At 43.1% G+C, this 16361-nt stretch overlaps 2 protein-coding genes and 2 non-coding genes across 4 annotated transcripts; 1 reads left to right on the top strand and 3 right to left on the bottom strand.

Moving 5' to 3' along the window:
• Window positions 1–5043: 5043 nt before the first annotated feature.
• On the bottom strand, window positions 5044–7578 carry rpl37 (ribosomal protein L37). The gene is made up of 4 exons (XM_063210062.1): window positions 7472–7578; window positions 6818–6953; window positions 6440–6524; window positions 5044–5152 (listed from the first exon to the last, which is right to left on the bottom strand). Exons 1-4 carry the CDS (start codon window positions 7472–7474, stop codon window positions 5083–5085), a joined length of 294 nt encoding a protein of 97 aa, XP_063066132.1. The 5' UTR covers window positions 7475–7578; the 3' UTR covers window positions 5044–5082.
• On the bottom strand, window positions 5614–5693 carry LOC134459160 (small nucleolar RNA SNORD72). The gene has a single exon (XR_010036809.1). It is a non-coding gene; the product is annotated as a small nucleolar RNA SNORD72 (small nucleolar RNA).
• Window positions 6603–6682, bottom strand: LOC134459161 (small nucleolar RNA SNORD72). The gene has a single exon (XR_010036810.1). It is a non-coding gene; the product is annotated as a small nucleolar RNA SNORD72 (small nucleolar RNA).
• A 366-nt stretch (window positions 7579–7944) lies between the features above and the next one.
• On the top strand, window positions 7945–15006 carry pdcl (phosducin-like). The gene is made up of 4 exons (XM_063210061.1): window positions 7945–8021; window positions 11053–11239; window positions 12100–12281; window positions 12878–15006. The coding sequence occupies exons 2-4, from the start codon at window positions 11062–11064 to the stop codon at window positions 13460–13462; spliced, it is 945 nt and encodes a 314-aa protein (XP_063066131.1). The 5' UTR covers window positions 7945–8021; window positions 11053–11061; the 3' UTR covers window positions 13463–15006.
• The last annotated feature ends 1355 nt before the right edge of the window (window positions 15007–16361 follow it).

Here is a 16361-nt window from a genome sequence, read left to right as displayed (position 1 = left end):
GCAATGAAGTCGTATGCGCTTATTGTCTTCATCAGGGCATGCCAAACAATTGCAGGTGAAAAGTATGGGGCACCTAAGTCACACCCTCTACTTCCTGGTTCATGGGGCAGACAGTTGCAAAATATTGAATGGAAGTGAACGAGGCGAGTTGTGGTGGACTTGTGGTGCATAAGTGGAGGTCCAAGGTTTGTACTGTTGTCGAAAAACCACTCATTTCAAGTAATTAGTTTTTGACTCCCTCTGCCCCATGAACCAGGAAGTAGAGGGCGTGACTTAGGTGCCCCATATCAGGTAAGGAGGTAGAGCTAGGTCACATGACACAGAAAGCCCGCCCCTCCCCAACCACTCAAGGTAAATACAAACAACCATTTATCAAAGTGTCTCCCACAACCAAAACAAATAATTAAAAACAGTATTTCATTATCTCAATCTACCATCTTTTTCATCCCACAGTCCGATTCTTAAGTTCATTCAAAGTTAAAAAAAAGAGATATTTACAAAAATGGAGAAAAGTCCACATCCTCATTGAGGCCCGGAAATGTTGTGGCATTCAATTTAACAATCCACCAAGTTTCCCTTTGGAGAAGCCGTTTTAATCTGTCCCCACCCCTTATGTTTTTATTTATGACCTCTATTGCCATTACTTTCACTGAGTTCAGATCTGTGTGGCCAGCTTCTCTGAAATGAACAGCCATGGGGTAGCTGGGATTTTGAGTCCTTATGGCGTACTTATGCTCTGCCAGTCTGTCACGAAGCCTGCGTTTTGTGCGCCCAATATAGAAGCAGCCACATCCACATTCTAACCTGTACACTACATGTGTAGTATTACAGTTTGCAAAATCTTTACAGTAATACACCTTTTCACTGAAAACATCCATAAAAGCGCTCTGGCGAGATATGTTATCACAGTGGTTGCATGAGCCACATCTGTATGTGCCTTTTGGCTTTGGGAAATGAGAGGGAGGTTTGGATGCAGGGAGGTAACTTCTCATTAACCTATCTTTCAGTGTGGGAGCCCTCCTAAAGGAAACTAGGGGGCGCTCAGAGAACACTTCACGTAAGGAGGGGTCACCATCAAGAATGCCCCAGTTTCTGTTGATAATCCTCTTGATCTTGTATGACAGTGAGCTATATTGCGTGCAATGCGTGGTGAAGAACATTTTTCCAGATTTTCTTTTGCGGTGAGTTTTCTTGAATAAGTCCTTCCTATTTAGTGCTTTTGCTTTACCCAAAGCTGTATCTAGATCTTTTTTCCGGTACCCCCTGTGTTGAAAACGAGAGTACATGTTGTCAGCTTGTACATCAAAGTCAATCTCAGAATCACAGATTCTGCGTATTCTTTGAAATTGGCAACAACATATTGGAGCTTGAGATTTTGTTTTTGGTGGCGCCTTTTTTTTTTTAGCCATGCAGTGTATCTTTCACGTACTAAAATATACATAGGCCTACAAATGTTTTGTGCTTTGATTTTCATGTTAACAATAATGTCTATAGAATGTATAAAGTGAAACCAAAAAGAATGTACAATTTTGCGAAGTCATAATAAAAAACATTTTCAGGTCATCGGAGGACCTGCGAGTCATCCTGAACAGTAAACCTTCAAACTGTGATCTACGCGTATTATTCATATTTGTCTGCCAGCACAATTTGGAAAAAGTCTGAACCACCACGCATCTATCCCCTGGGGCCATAAATAAGTTTAACTATTACTGAATGCTTGAACTTTCAATGGCTTGTGTAGGCTAAAATGCTCAAACTAAAATGCAGCCTGTGTATTTTTTGATTGGGTAATTTCTAACCCGCTTTTTGTGAATTAGCTAAATTAAAGAAAACTTTAATGTCCATTTTACACCTGTGAAACACCTGTGATTTTATGATGTTAAAACACATATTACCAAGCAATGTGTGTGTTTTCTTTTTCAACTGTGGCAAGGCTTAATAGGAACCGATTTTATTCAAACTCAAGTGGAATAAATCTTATATTCTAGATGAAAAAAAAAATGCAAGGGACAGTGAGGATTGTAATTTGTAATAGGGAGTTGCCTTCACTTAGAAATTGTGGAACATTTTACTTTGGTTACAGGATGATGCAGATTGCAAGTAGGATGAGACTATTTAATAGCCTAATCCTACTTGCAATCTATTATTCTAGGAAATGAGATGGTACCCGTACATCTTTAAATGTAGCATTAGTTGTTTGGATAAAAAGGTGAATCCACCAGATTCTATACACTGTGTGCAGAATTATTAAGCAAACGTGTTTTTTGACCATATTGTCTTTTTTATGCATATTGTCCAACAGGAATCTATATGAACATGAAAACCTATTGGATCTAAGCATTCCAGGCCATGCATATTTGTATAATAAGATGGGGGTGTGGTCGAAGGTGCCCAACACCTTAAATCAGATGTGCATAATTATTAGGCAACTTTGTTTTCTTCTGGGAAAATGGGCCACAAAATAGATCTCACAAACTCTGAAAAGTCTATAAACAATTTGAAGTCTTCTAGAGGGATGTGGTGGCTGCCTTGAAATTGGTAAGACGTTAGGACAGAACTATCAAATGCACCGTTACAAAGTCATCAGTCTCTTAAGAAATGTCACTGCCAAACATTGAGAAGAATTTAAGGTGAAACTACAAAAAAAATATTATCCTGCAGTCCCACCATGTGCCTGAACAGAAACCTACACCGGGTGTCCAGAAGAACAGGGTATTGAGCACTCAGAGACATAGCCATGGTAAGAAGGGATGACACCAGACAACCATTTAACAAGTTAATTAAGACAGGGTCAAAAATACGTGGGGGCAGTTTTCAAAGGTATTATGGATTTAGGAAAGTGACTCTTGACAGACAGGGTGGATGAGCCCATGGCTGGATCTTTGAGAGGAAGAAATTTGCATCTTTTAAGAAGACAATGGTATTCATGCAGTACTTTGCTGGTATTTGAGTGGAACTCAGGAAATCATCTGAGTGTGCACATTACTGATCTAGCCATAGCCTCATCTACCTTGTCCATTAACAGTCACTTTCACTAGTTCATGAAACCTAAAGACATTTCTTGACCCAGTCCCAGTTGACTTAAGTTTCTTGTTGTCTTCAGGTTTCATCCCGTTTTACCTTGGCCATGTCTCTGAGTGCTGAATACAATGTTCTTGTGGACACTCAATGAAGGCTTCAGTTCTAGAATAGGCCTATACAGGGTAATAGTTTTGTGGTAGTTTCATCCTCAATTCTTCTCAATCTGGCAGTTACTTTGTGAGTACATGTCATGTGACACTGATGGCTTTGTAACGGTGCATTAGATGGATGCGACCAATATTTCAAGATAGCCACATCCCTCTGGAAGACTTAAAAATTGTTTATAGTCTTTTCAGAGTTTGTTGGATCTCTTTTGTGGCCTATTTTCCCATAGGAAAACAAAGTTGCCTAATAATTATGGCCTGATATAGGGTAGGCGATTGGCCTCCTCCGATCACACCGTCTCTTAGGCCCTATACAAATAGGCCTATGCATGATGTGGAATGCTTCAATCCAGTGTGTTCATGTCCATAAAGGCTGGTAGCGGACAATATGCATAAAATGGACGATATGGTCAAACACTTGTTGGCCTAATAATTCTGCACACAGTGTAGATGCAAGAGCAGTTCATCAGGCAGATATAAGCACATGTCGATGTACTCACAGGCAGGGCCGTATTACTGACCGGGCGAGTGGGGCTGGCGCCCCGGGGCCCATGGATCCAGGGGGCCCAGGGGGGTGCCCAACAACAATCCAGATACCGATGTCGATGCTGATTGCGATAGAGCCCTCTATTCTAGGATCTTCTTTAGTTGTACTTCTTTAGTCTATAAGGGTTAACTGAAATGGGCTGGGGGGAGTGACAGCAGTCAGAGGGCCCTCGGCCACAGGACATAGGAACCAGAGGGCCCCTGGGCCATATCGTACAGCAACCAGAGGGCGCATCGGAGGACGGCAATCAGAGGGCCCCTGGGCCACGGGGGATGGCAAAGGGCCCCTGAACCACGGGATATGGCAACCAGAGGGCCCCTGGGCCACGGGGGACGGCAATCAGAGGGGGGGAGGGGGGCCCTTGCAATCTCCTTGCCCCGGGGCCCAGACCCACCTTAATCCGGGCCTGCTCACAGGTACCTGCGTTAAACTGCTGCAATCAGACCATTACTGCTGCACAAATGCCAAAGACGTAATTTAAGGTGCCGTTTCCACGTAACAGGATATTTTTTTAGCAGGGCATTTTTCTCCCGTTTAGGTGTAAATGCAACATGTGGATGAAAATAAATCCTCCATGGTAACAAAAGCGTTTCAGCCCCCTGAACAGGATATTTCTCTCCTGTTTTTTATACCTGGATTTTAAATATCTGTGGAAACGGCAGGCCAAAACCAGTGCGAAACCAATGCAACCAGGAGGGAAAAAAAATCCAGATATGAAATTATCCAGCTACGTGGAAACAGCACCAAGACCAGAATTAAGTACTGTTCGTGTTTGAACACGTGACCCAACAGAAATCTATCCAGTTTCAACATGCTGTTGTAATATATTGCTCACTCTTTACTCTTAGTACAAACATGCTCCACTACTTTCATCCCTTTCGAGATCTTGGCCAGGCCAGTCTAATGCGTGACAAACCACCTTTACATTTGATATATATTAAAAACACACCTTCAAATATCCCAAAAGTAATGTCTTATTTTGCTTGATGTAACTCATCATGTTAAGCTAAATAATGCAAGCAAACCATGCCCCATTCGTATGTCCAGGAACCTTAAGGACTGAAGGGAAAAAAAAACAAAAAAAACCAAGCAGCTGCATCATTCACCAGGAACCGACAAGTCAAACATAGCATGAGCCATGCAAACACGTTGAAATTAGCAGGAATCCTTTACTAGCAGACAAAAAATACCCCTTTAGTGGTTAAGCTGGACCAGAGATGGATTTGAGAATAACTTCGGCTGGACTCCATAAACAGAATGACTTGGAAGTATGAGACTGCATCAATGAAAAAAACAAAAAACAAAGAGTAAAATTTTTTCTATCCAATAATTTTATTGACGTTTGATTCTTTAGGAGGAGCTGGATGCTGCCACCGCTGAACGCCGGGGTTTGGGAACAGTGCCCTCACGGAATCCATTTCTGCAAAACAAAAGATCAAGACTGAGTGTTGTGAAAAGATGACAAGAAAATCATATGGAAAACCCACACAACACTGTCAGCTTTTGCAGCTCTTTCTTTCTACTGGTAAATGTGTGCAAAAGGAGTATATGTAGACCTCCGGCCACAAACACGCACAATAAATGCCATGGACTGGACACTCAAGAATATTTTCTGATAACATGCAAAAGCATAGGCAAAAACAAGACCGCATATTCTCCCAAATTCCTGTTTCCCATTCTGCACAAAACAGCAGGACCAATCAAGACAAAATATGCACTGCACACTTCCTGGCCAACATGGAAAAAGCAATTTGGTTTCCACCATGCCCTCATCGGTAATTGACATAACACTGGCAGACCAGTGAAATTAATGTTGCTTTGGGGCGGGGGGGCATCATTTTAAACACTACACATGAGCATGTTTTCACCGACACCAAACAACGCTCACCTCAGTTTTAAGATTGAAATCACACGAAATGTCATTTGTTCAGACATTTATTTAGAAACATCACTGGTGAGCTTGTTGGTGAATGTAAAAACCTTAATTGACATCCATTTAACAAAACCCCAACTGAACATTAAAGCTTTTTCAGAAAAAAGCAGCAAGTCAGTCAACAAATGCAACACACTCAAAGCGGAGATGCTACATTGCACTTAGCTGACGCTTTTCTTCCAAAGCGACTTAAGATATTTCACAGGGTATAGGCATGAATGGTCATCCGGGTACTTAGCGTTACGCCCCTTTATGGGTGAAAACAAACCGAATGCCTCATCAACTTACATGCTACATGGGCTTGCCTAAACGAACACATTCCATGCTTCAGCCACGGCTGTTTGGCTATATTATTTGAACAGCCGGCAACACAACACGATTGGCATGTTGCGCGTTAACAACGCTAGCCTACAGGTCCGTCTCTTCCGTTTATTAAACCCCAACATCACCAATTGACTTGCATGGGCCGTTTCCCCCCACAAATGGGCGTAACGCACATGGAAAACTTCATGCCGTTCATGAGTATTAGGTACAGCCCCTTGAACAATGTGGGGTTAGGTGCCTTGCTCAAGGACACTTCACCCACGGATGGAGAATAGGGAGAGGTAAGAGTGGGATTAGAACCTGTAACCCTCTGATCTCAAGACAACCTCCCAACCAATTAGGCCACAGCTGCCTGCATTACATCAACTGGGAACTACCAACAGGTCAACATTAAGTGCCCAAACATCACAGAAAGGAAACAGTCCTTCAGAGTTCAAACAAAGTGCTCACCTGAACCGGCGGAAGACAACCTTCATGTGCCTCATGCGGCCAGTGCCGGTGGTGTTGCGTCTCTTGGCCTTCATACTCCAGTTGTCTGCCAAAACATACATAAAAAGAAAACGTGTTCAGTCTTTCAAATGACAAAACCAATGCAATGTTACCTTGCAAGGGGTGCTCTCCTCAGGGAAAAGTTAAAAATCACAGATGTCTCATTTGTTCAGACATTTATTTTTCAAGCATCATTGTTGAGCATTCCTCCACTATAAGCATAGACAAGTAACTTATGTCATGCAAGAAGTCAGCAAACAAGCCGACAGACTAGCTCCACATACATTTCAGACTTCGCTTCTGAAGACAAAAAAGTCAAACATCACTGAACACACTTACATGATCTCTTGCGCTTGGCCGGGTAACCACACTTTCCGCAGGTGGACTTCTGGAGATGGTACGCCTTGGAGCCGCAGCGGCGGCACAGCGTATGCGTCTTGTTGCGACGCTTTCCGAAAGAGGACGTACCCTTCGTCTGAAATCAAAACCATAACATGAATGTATGGACGGTCGGCCAATCACAATTTAACGCATACTGACCAAACAAATAATTTCAAAGCAGCAGACCACAGACAGATAGCATTGGCTATGGCTACACCTGGGCTCAAAGCTTACAAGGGTGCATTGATCACTCTACCAACACGGCTACATGTTGAAGCCGAAGGATGCAATGTGTATAATTACAGTATGCCAACCACATATCAAAATACAACTTTCAGTGTGTTGTGTTAGCGCGTTCGGAATAGTACTAGGAGTCAACTACACGTTGTATCATAGCCTCATTTCGGTAGGACTTGGATTTCCCAAACAGTAGCTAGGCGACTAGCATCTCTGATAAAACATATCATCGCAACGCTGGGGTGTAATGTGAAAATAATTATAGTTTTATGAAATATATGTTTTGTAGTGCCTCAGCACTGTACTGGAAGCCATAAGTATATCAATATAAGCCAGATGTTTACAGATTTTATTGAACAGCTATGACCCACTCACCATCTTTGCGCGAAGGAGGAAACGAAAGAGGCCGGAACTTAGTTTTGTGTAACGTTAAATATCCACCGACTGAATTCCTGGTGCAACCATGTAATACATCCCCTCACCTGTGAAAAATAATAACACCACAGATTCTGTACGGGCTGTGATAACACAACCAAATATTTTCTTGGCGTCTCTACTGTCTCTGGTACAGAATTTAGATCACTTGAGGGGAAAAATAGACTAAGAGTGTATCAATAGTTAGAGTTTGTATAGCCATACCATCACAGTATAGAAAATCACAACATACACAACAATTTCATAATACACAACAATTATATATATTATTTTTTACAGTTTCTACATGCTGCAGTGATCAAGCCGTTTAATCACCCCTCCATGAAGACACTGCAGCACATTATTACTGAAGTAAGGTTACATGATAACCCAGGAACTAAATCTACTTTTATTTTGTCATGCCTTTTCCCGGAAGTTCACTCCTCCTGAGCTTTGGGATAGACAGCAGCAGAGACTTCAAGACTGCTTGATTCTTCGATTATATCTCGTGGTAAGGTCCAGTTTTGACGCAAATAATAAGGACTGTATTGTTGAGGTTGTAGGTAAAATGCTACTAACGTGTTGAGTTCACAGATTACATTTTCTTGGGCAGACACTTGACAGTTTGCGAGAACACTGGTTGTGGCTAGCGATGTTTCCTAGCATCGAAATCCATCTCAAGGGATGATTCAGGCGTCAGAGAAAATGCAAGTTTAACTGCCGTTTAACAGTGTTCAAATTAAAATATGACATGTTGAATTCAATGTTTATTTGAGATGGTCTTCTTTAGCCGTTTTAGTGCTGGCATTAAGAAGCGCCTGCCTACACAAACAATAGTAAAAGTGTTTTGACAGGAGCACTTCCTTGGAACACTTCATGATGGTTAGCCAACCTAACAACAACAAACGCGAGATATGATTGGAAGGTAAATACAAATATTACATGATGTATGTTACGTTGACAGACAAAAGGGAAACTGATACGTTTTTTGTCCAGTGAAGTCTGTTAAGTCGACCTATTTACTCAGGTAAGGTAAGCCTAGTTAAGATGTCAAATCTAGGTTAATGAGCTTAGGGAGCTCTGCTCGACTCATTCACTGTCCATTTCTGTTCTATGACAGCAAATGAGTGACACTCCCTGTGATCTTAAAGATGCAGCTTTTACGTGTAACAAACTTGACTGTGTCACAGCGAAGCAAGTGGGGGATTGTGAGAGCGATCTATGTAAATTGAAATGTAAATGTGCTCACTGGCTCTGATTAGCACACTAAAAATAATTTCCAGACTAGACCACCAAAACAAAGCTAGCCCCACAGTTATTGTTTGCGTTCATCTCTGTCAGGCCATCTGTGCATTGGAGGGATTAATGTTGTTCACATAGCTGGGTTTTTTGTACTCCTTTGTCTGCCTTACTATAAGTAGCACTGGATTTCAATGCCCAGAATAAGACAAAGAATGACATCTACTGACAAAATAGGCATTTGAAATAAGATATCAGCAGTACATTTTTTTGCTTCGATTGTTATATTTGTTCAATCAGTTGTCACATGTCAAAGATCTATTAATTTGCCATAAGCAAAATGATTTTGAGATGTTAGTAAATGAGATGTATTTTTTGTGTGTAAGTATTTTTTTTGGCCTTTGCCAATCATGGCCCAATATACCGGTATATACTAACATGGGTTATGGGTATGTCGTAGACTGGTCTTTGTTAACATGGGTTATGCGTATGTCATAGACTGGTCTTTGCTAATATGAGTTATGTGTATGTCGTAGACTGGTCTTTGCTGTTTTGTAGTGTAGCTTACGTTAATGGTATCCTTAGGTGATTTAGGGCACCACCCTCTACACACCTGGCAGGTGTTCTTGTGAAGGTTATGTCAGCACCATCTACAGAGATTTGCCATTTTGACTTTGATTAAAATGTGTTAATATTAAATCATTTAATAAGAATTGTAATAACAATAATAATACTACTAGTAGTAGTAATTTTGTTTTATATAGCACCTTTCAAAACACCCAAGGCCGTTTAACATGATGTCAGTGTTAGGGATGTTAACCGGTAACCGTTTAACCGATAGTTGACTGGATTAACTTTAACCGGTTAAAATTTTCTGCCACCGGTTAACCGGTTGTAATAATTATAATAATAATTTCCTCCCAAAAAGCCCCCAAAAAACGATAATTTCGAGGTTTTGGTACGATAATTCAGCATTTTCCATCTGGCAACAGTGGCTGGACATGGCAGGTCCTATCTGTGCAGCAAAAAAAAAGGCTTATGTGAAAAAAAAATGAAAAAAAATCAGTGCTGTGCATATCAGGCACGCTAAGGTTGTATAATTTAAGATTACCGGTTAAGAGTTTTTTCGATTTTCGCCATCCCTAGTCAGTGTAGATGTGTGTGGGTAAGTATGTAGCAGAGATGGGACCAAGTCACTAATTTGCAAGTCACAAGTAAGTCTCAAGTCCTTCCAATCAAGTCCGAGTCAAGTCACAAGTTACGACACATTTGACCAAGTCAAGTCCAAGTCCAAGTCGTGCCAAAGCCAAGTCAAGTCAAGTCCAAGTCCAAGTCGTGCCAAAGCCAAGTCAAGTCCAAGTCCAAGTCTTATTTTTTCCAAGTCATTAACAAGTCACCTTGTATTCTATGTGCAATATTGACAATTACCTTTGGTCATAAATTCATTACCTCTCCACACTGCTTTGCATGTCCCCCTTCGCCAGTCATGTCCCGAAAATCGACCATGGTATACTATGATTTCAGTTTTTTTTAGCATGGTTCGGCTTTGTTTTTTGGTTTTACTAGGTTTAACAATATATTGAACCATGGTTTTACTCTGAAAACTAACCATGGTTTTACCACAGTTTATAATTGTTCATTAATTATCCAACGCATATATTGGTGACAGTCCTTTGAGCAATATGGGGTTAGGTGCCTTGCTCAAGGGCACTTCAGTCATGGATGGAGATGTAGGAAGAAGTGGGTTTAAGGGTGGGATTCAAACCTGCAACTCTGTGATCTCCAGCCCAACTCCCTAACCATTACAGCACGGCTGCAGACAAGCCTTCATGTTTGTTTGGGTGACCATGCAACCCACACTTGATCATATATATTTTTTAGCATGGTTTTTGACTATGGTTGAAGGTAAATCATTTATTTTTTCTTTCTTTCATGCATTTTTTTCACACACAAAATGCAAAAAATATATATATATTCATTGACTTGGAGCACAATTGCAAGTCATTGCAAGCTAAAACTGTCAAGTCGAGTCAAGTCTCAAGTCAATAGCGTACAAGTCGAGTCAAGTCACAAGTCATTCCTAATATTGGCAAGTCAAGTCTCAAGTCAAGTCATTTGTGACTCAAGTCACAAGTCAGTCCAAGTCACAAGTCACAAGTCCACATCTCTGGTATGTAGGTGTCTGGCACTGCTCATATGTGTGACTTTCCATCTCACTTATGCCACAGCCAACCCCAAGATAGCAAAAAGCATGATGGAGAGAGTATACTGATGGCTGTGCTGCTGTTGTGACTTGACTGCAGGTAGTAGCCATGACGACGCTAGACGACAAGCTCCTGGGGGAGAAGCTGCAGTACTACTGCAGCAGCAGCGAGGACGAGGACAGCGATCACGAGGATGAGGAGGCCGGCCCCAAGACCATCCGCGACCAGGCCGCGCTGCCGCCCCCCGAGATGGACTACAGCCCAGACGGCAGTGCCGTCAACACAGGTAGGATATCTAGCCACCACACTCTCTTTTTTTCCACAAAAACGAGACCATTAGCAAAAGGAGGGGGCAGGTGGAACTAGTAGGAAATGGACCTGTGGTGTGGTGTCTGTCTAACTCTAGTCATCTTGCGCATCTTAAATCACATCAGCACCATTTAACATCACGACTTCTTGACATTACATTACATTTGGCAGACAAAGCAAGGATGTACGAATACACAAAGACAATCCTGTTCTTGTTGTTGTTTTTGTTCAGGACTTGTGTATGTCCTGAGTTTTATTGATTCCTATCATAGAATTTGTATAGCATTCACAACACACTATTATTCCACGTGTTTATCTCAAGAACAATCTGCAGTTGTTATGGTACAGGCTGCTTATGGGATTTAGGATGGGGAAGTAAAACACCACATCCACATGAGTACGGAAGCCTCTGACTGAATTGATGTCTTATCGAAGATTTTGTGTCTCAACAACAGAAAGCATGACATTTACATACCTATAGTAATAAAACACAACAGCACCACCATTCTGTCATCCCCACGCTGGCCTGTCAAATAAAGGTATAAAAAGCACCTATAATAATCAACAACGCTGTGGAGAAGCCAGCCAAACATCCTATACCTGTACATGGGTTTCCCGTTTGTAAACAATCCCCTGACCCTGGCTGCACACTGTTCAACCTCTGATTGTTTGAAACTGCTGTCGGACAAAAAATAAGCTCACGTGGTTGGCTGCTTAGCATCTTGCTCCACCTCACAACATGAATGTTTGTAAACAAAAAACCTATGTATTGTCTTTTGGTCCTCCCCCCCTCCTCCTCCTCCTCCTCATCCTCCTCCTCATTCTCCTGCTGCTCAGGGCCAAAGGGTGTGATTAACGACTGGCGTAAGTACAAGCAGCTGGAGACGGAGCAGCGCAAGGAGCAGAAGAGGGAGATGGAGAAGCTGATCAAGAAGCTGAGCATCACCTGCCGCTCGCACCTGGACGAGGAGAAGGACAAGGAGAAGGAGAAGCAGCTGCAGGACAAACTCCGCGGCAAGGTGAGCAAGCAAGCCCTGGCAGTGTTTCCCACAGACCATGGGTGCGTTCCAATATGCGACCTTGCATTCTCCACTTGTGCTTGTGGCCTCGTACCAGGAAGTAATATGTCATGATGACATCACTGACAACAGCATTACATTTCAATATCTGGCAAAAACTCAATTGTTAAGTCATTTTCTCATTTGCAAACTTGATGGTGAATGAAGAATAGTCCCCCAAAAATAGTTTTGACTAGGCTGACAGCGGGGAAACACTTATTATTTTTTCCACGGAGGAGGGGCCAGGAGGCGGGGCGAGGCCACAAAACACAAGTGGAGGACACAAGGTCGCATATTGGAATGCACATAAAGTTGAAGCATAACATGGTGCTACAGCCATCAAGTGTAAGGCCTTATTACACTACTACAGGTACCGGTACTCACTGGCTGCCTAAACATGCAGTACATTAACAGCTGTGTTTTTGTGTGCGTGCTCTCAATATGGTAGCATTACCTCTAGATTTACATTAACAGCTGTGTTTGCGTGCGCATGCTCTCAATATGGTAGCACTTCCTCTAGAATGTACATTAACAGTTGTGCGTGTGTGTGTTGCCAGCTGTCAGGCAAGCCGGTAGAGGAAGAGGAGGAGGAGGACGCGGACGACGAGGAGTTCCTGGAGCAGTACCGGCAGCAGCGCATGGCGCAGATGCGTCTGGCGCTGTCGGCCGGCCGCCACTTCGCCCAGGTGGTGGACATCGGCAGCGGCGAGGACTTCCTGCGCGCGGTGGACGAGGAGGGCCGCGGCACGCTGGTCATCATCCACATCTACGAGCCCGAGGTGCTGGCCTGCCAGGCCATGGAGGGCTGCATGGTGTGCCTGGCCGGCCAGTACCCGCAGGTCAAGTGGTGCCGCGTGGCCGGCTCCGACATTGGCACCAGTGAGCAGTTCCGCGCCTCGGCGCTGCCCGCGCTGCTCATGTACCGCGGCGGCGAGCTGGTGGGCAACCTGGTGCGCGTCAGCGACCAGCTGGGCCACGACTTCTACGCCACCGACGTGGAGGCCATGCTGCAGGAGTACGGCCTGTTGCCCGACAAGTACGCCCATACCACGGCGGCAGGAGGGGCCAACGCCAACGGGAGCATCCGCAACAGCAACATCACGCAGCCCAGTGACTCCGACAGCGACTTGGACTTGGACTAGACCCATTACACACATACACGCCAATGCATTCTACTCACCTGAACATACCGTAACCTGGGGTGTTTCTCGACAGCGTCGTTGCCCACCAAGTTAGCAACTTACTTGGTTGCAATGCATTTGCCCTTTGGCAACATGCTTAGTTGGTAACTGGTTAGCATCGACACTGTCAAGAAACGCGGCCCCTGGAGACGCTTTCAAGAGTTCATAACATCACGCAGCCCAGCGACTTGGACTTGGACGAGACCGGTCGGTCTCAAAGCGTATGCGTATGGGTATTGTACATACACGCGCCTAAACATTCTGAACCATTGCATACCATAACCCGGACACACACGTTCTTAAGAGTTCACGCTGTATATGCACAGCAGTCACAAGCAGAGATGATGATGATGATGATGATGGTGGTGGTTGTGTTGTGTGGTCAGTCTTGCTTGGCTGAGGTGGATGTGTTTTCTGCTGGCAAGACCGACCAAGGAAGGGGGACCATTAGTTAACAATTTAAGTTTTGTTTTGTTTCTAGTTCTCTTGCGGAAGTGTAATGTTTCAGTCATATTGTGTTTCCATCAGCTCTGTTTTGCTCAGGATTGCATTTTTTGGATGTATCGAAGTATCCAGACTGTAACTTTTTTTCTACATATTCTTATTGTTATTATAATTATTGTGATATTGTAAGTTTCATTCCTGTTATTTAGAATAATGGTTGGATCTTCTAAGTGAGCAGGTAATTAGGACCGGTCCTCATCATTGAAAGATGTTTATTTAATCTGATGCAGCCAGGGCCATATAGACAACTGTAGTGAAGTTAGCTATCGCCTCTCAGTTCATTTCATGTAACATAGAACTGTTCTTATGCAATTCCTGTATTCGTATCATGCTTGCTCACTAATCTCAAGACCTTGCCCTTTCTTCATGTACACACCAATAACATTGCATATTATGCTAATCATTTTTATTGTTAATGCTTAGTTTCTGGATCCTAACGATTCAGTTTGTGTATGCGAGAGGGACCCAATGTGTGTGTGTGCTTGTATGTGTGCGTGTGAGTTAATTTATCATCCTTGTCATCGGATTGTGAATTTGTGAACTTGTGAGAACACATTAAGTATCACGGTTTTATTAAGCACGCCCAAGTCGTTGAGTTGTCCCATTTCATTGACATGAGCACAAACACTTCCTTGTGGATCTGAGCCCAGCAGTGTGGTGCATCCTGGCACTGGTCCAATTTCACCCTGCAACACTGACTCTGTATGACGTGTGTGCGTGTGAATGTGTGTGTGCGTGTGTACGTGTGTCAAAGAAATGTTTCCTATGACTACATGGTGTGAAAAATGCAAATGTGCCCCTTATGTAAATTGTGTGAAACTATTTATTCGGGAAAGCATGTGCTTGCTCTCTCTGACATGTTTAGCTTAGAGCAAACCAGATGTTGGTGTGGACTTCTGTAGGCTGCCTGTTATAATATGACATGATGGATATTTCAGTTTTTGTATATTCCTTACTCCTGTGTGTTTGTGCAAATAAAAATGACAAATGACTTCAAACACTCTTGATGTCCCAGAAAGTCAGTGTAGTTTGGCACAAATATTTCAGTGGATTTGCATGGCATCTTAAAATTATTTATGAAAATAAGATTTAATTGCCTTAAACGTATACAACTCTTGACAAACATTCCATGGAGTGTCATATTTGTTATACAAGTTAACATAAAGACTGACTTCTATCTCCTGCACATTCATTTCTGGGTGGCATAAATGGAAGAATCCTAGAAAGCTACAGCTACTATATATGCTGGGAACTAAATTGCAACCAACCAAAGACAACACATCAGAGGTGTGTTATTTACAAGTTAAAAAATAAGAAAAATAACATAGAGAAAAAAATAAACGATATTGAGTCTTTTCTCCTCCATTTTGAGTCTTTACGCCCTTGCATTTCTCCAGCAGGGTGATCATTGGTTACTGATGCTTGTGCCAGCACAGTGCAATGGGCTGAAGGGCGAGTGTTGATTTGTAGAAATGTAGAGGGCGCCTCCAATCCTCCATGCTTCCGTCCCTCCATTGCTTGCCATGTCTCACTCTGTGCATTCCAATATGCGGACTCCCATCCTCCACTTGTGCTTGTGGCCTCATACCAGGGAGTAATGTGATACTGACTACATCATTGCATTTTAATATCTTGCAAAAGCTCAATTCTAATGTAATTTTCTCATTTACAAACGGGATGGTGAATGAAGAATAGTCCCCCTAAAATGGTTGTGGATAGGCTGACAGCAGGGAAACGTAATTGTTTTCTCCATGGAGGCGGGACATTCGCAAAACGAGGCTGCAAGCACAAGCAGAGGAAAGTCTCCGGTCCTCTCCTGATGCTTGTTGTTGCCCATTACCTACTGTAGGTGTCTCACTGCCTCTGCGGAGTAACCTAAGTTTCCCTTCAGTCAGCCTAGGCAGCGCAACTTTTGGGAGGCTCTCCCCCATTCAACATCCCGATTCCAAATGAGATAATGACCTTTGAATTGTTCTTTTGCGAGATACTGAATTAAACTTAATTCATCAATTGACGTCGAGCCTTGTGTGTCACAAGGCCACAAGCAACAGGAAAGGATGGAGGATCTGGTTTGAGTTGCACCCACTGTGTTTCACTATGTCTCAATATCCCTCCTTCATCTCTCCCCTATCCCACTCTGACTGCACACCAATATCCCTCCTCCAGTCTTTTCCTCACTCCCTCTTTCTCGGTGTCACCCCCAAAGGAGTGGAGGTAGGATGAAGGAATATAGCACCACTCCTCTACATCTCGCCTCCGTCTTCTGTCCACGTGCTGTAGTGTTTTTGCTGAGACGTCCTTGATGGCACTGAGCGCTGAGGCACAAGGCCAGAGGGCGCAACCAGAGGAGGCATAT

Source organism: Engraulis encrasicolus, chromosome 11 (assembly GCF_034702125.1).
Source record: "Engraulis encrasicolus isolate BLACKSEA-1 chromosome 11, IST_EnEncr_1.0, whole genome shotgun sequence".
NCBI lineage: Eukaryota > Metazoa > Chordata > Actinopteri > Clupeiformes > Engraulidae > Engraulis > Engraulis encrasicolus.
Note: the sequence above shows the minus strand (reverse complement) of the source record. Positions and strands in the feature narration are given on the sequence as shown.

Coding starts and splice junctions, on each gene's coding strand:
- pdcl (XM_063210061.1), top strand. CDS start 11,062: ATGACGACGCTAGACGACAAGCTCCTGGGGGAGAAGCTGCAGTACTAC. Junction 11,240..12,099: donor CGGCAGTGCCGTCAACACAG/GTAGGATATCTA, acceptor CCTGCTGCTCAG/GGCCAAAGGGTGTGATTAAC. Junction 12,282..12,877: donor AGGACAAACTCCGCGGCAAG/GTGAGCAAGCAA, acceptor GTGTGTTGCCAG/CTGTCAGGCAAGCCGGTAGA.
- rpl37 (XM_063210062.1), bottom strand. Junction 6,525..6,817: donor GGCCAAGCGCAAGAGATCAT/GTAAGTGTGTTC, acceptor ATGTTTTGGCAG/ACAACTGGAGTATGAAGGCC. Junction 5,153..6,439: donor GTTGTCTTCCGCCGGTTCAG/GTGAGCACTTTG, acceptor TTTGTTTTGCAG/AAATGGATTCCGTGAGGGCA.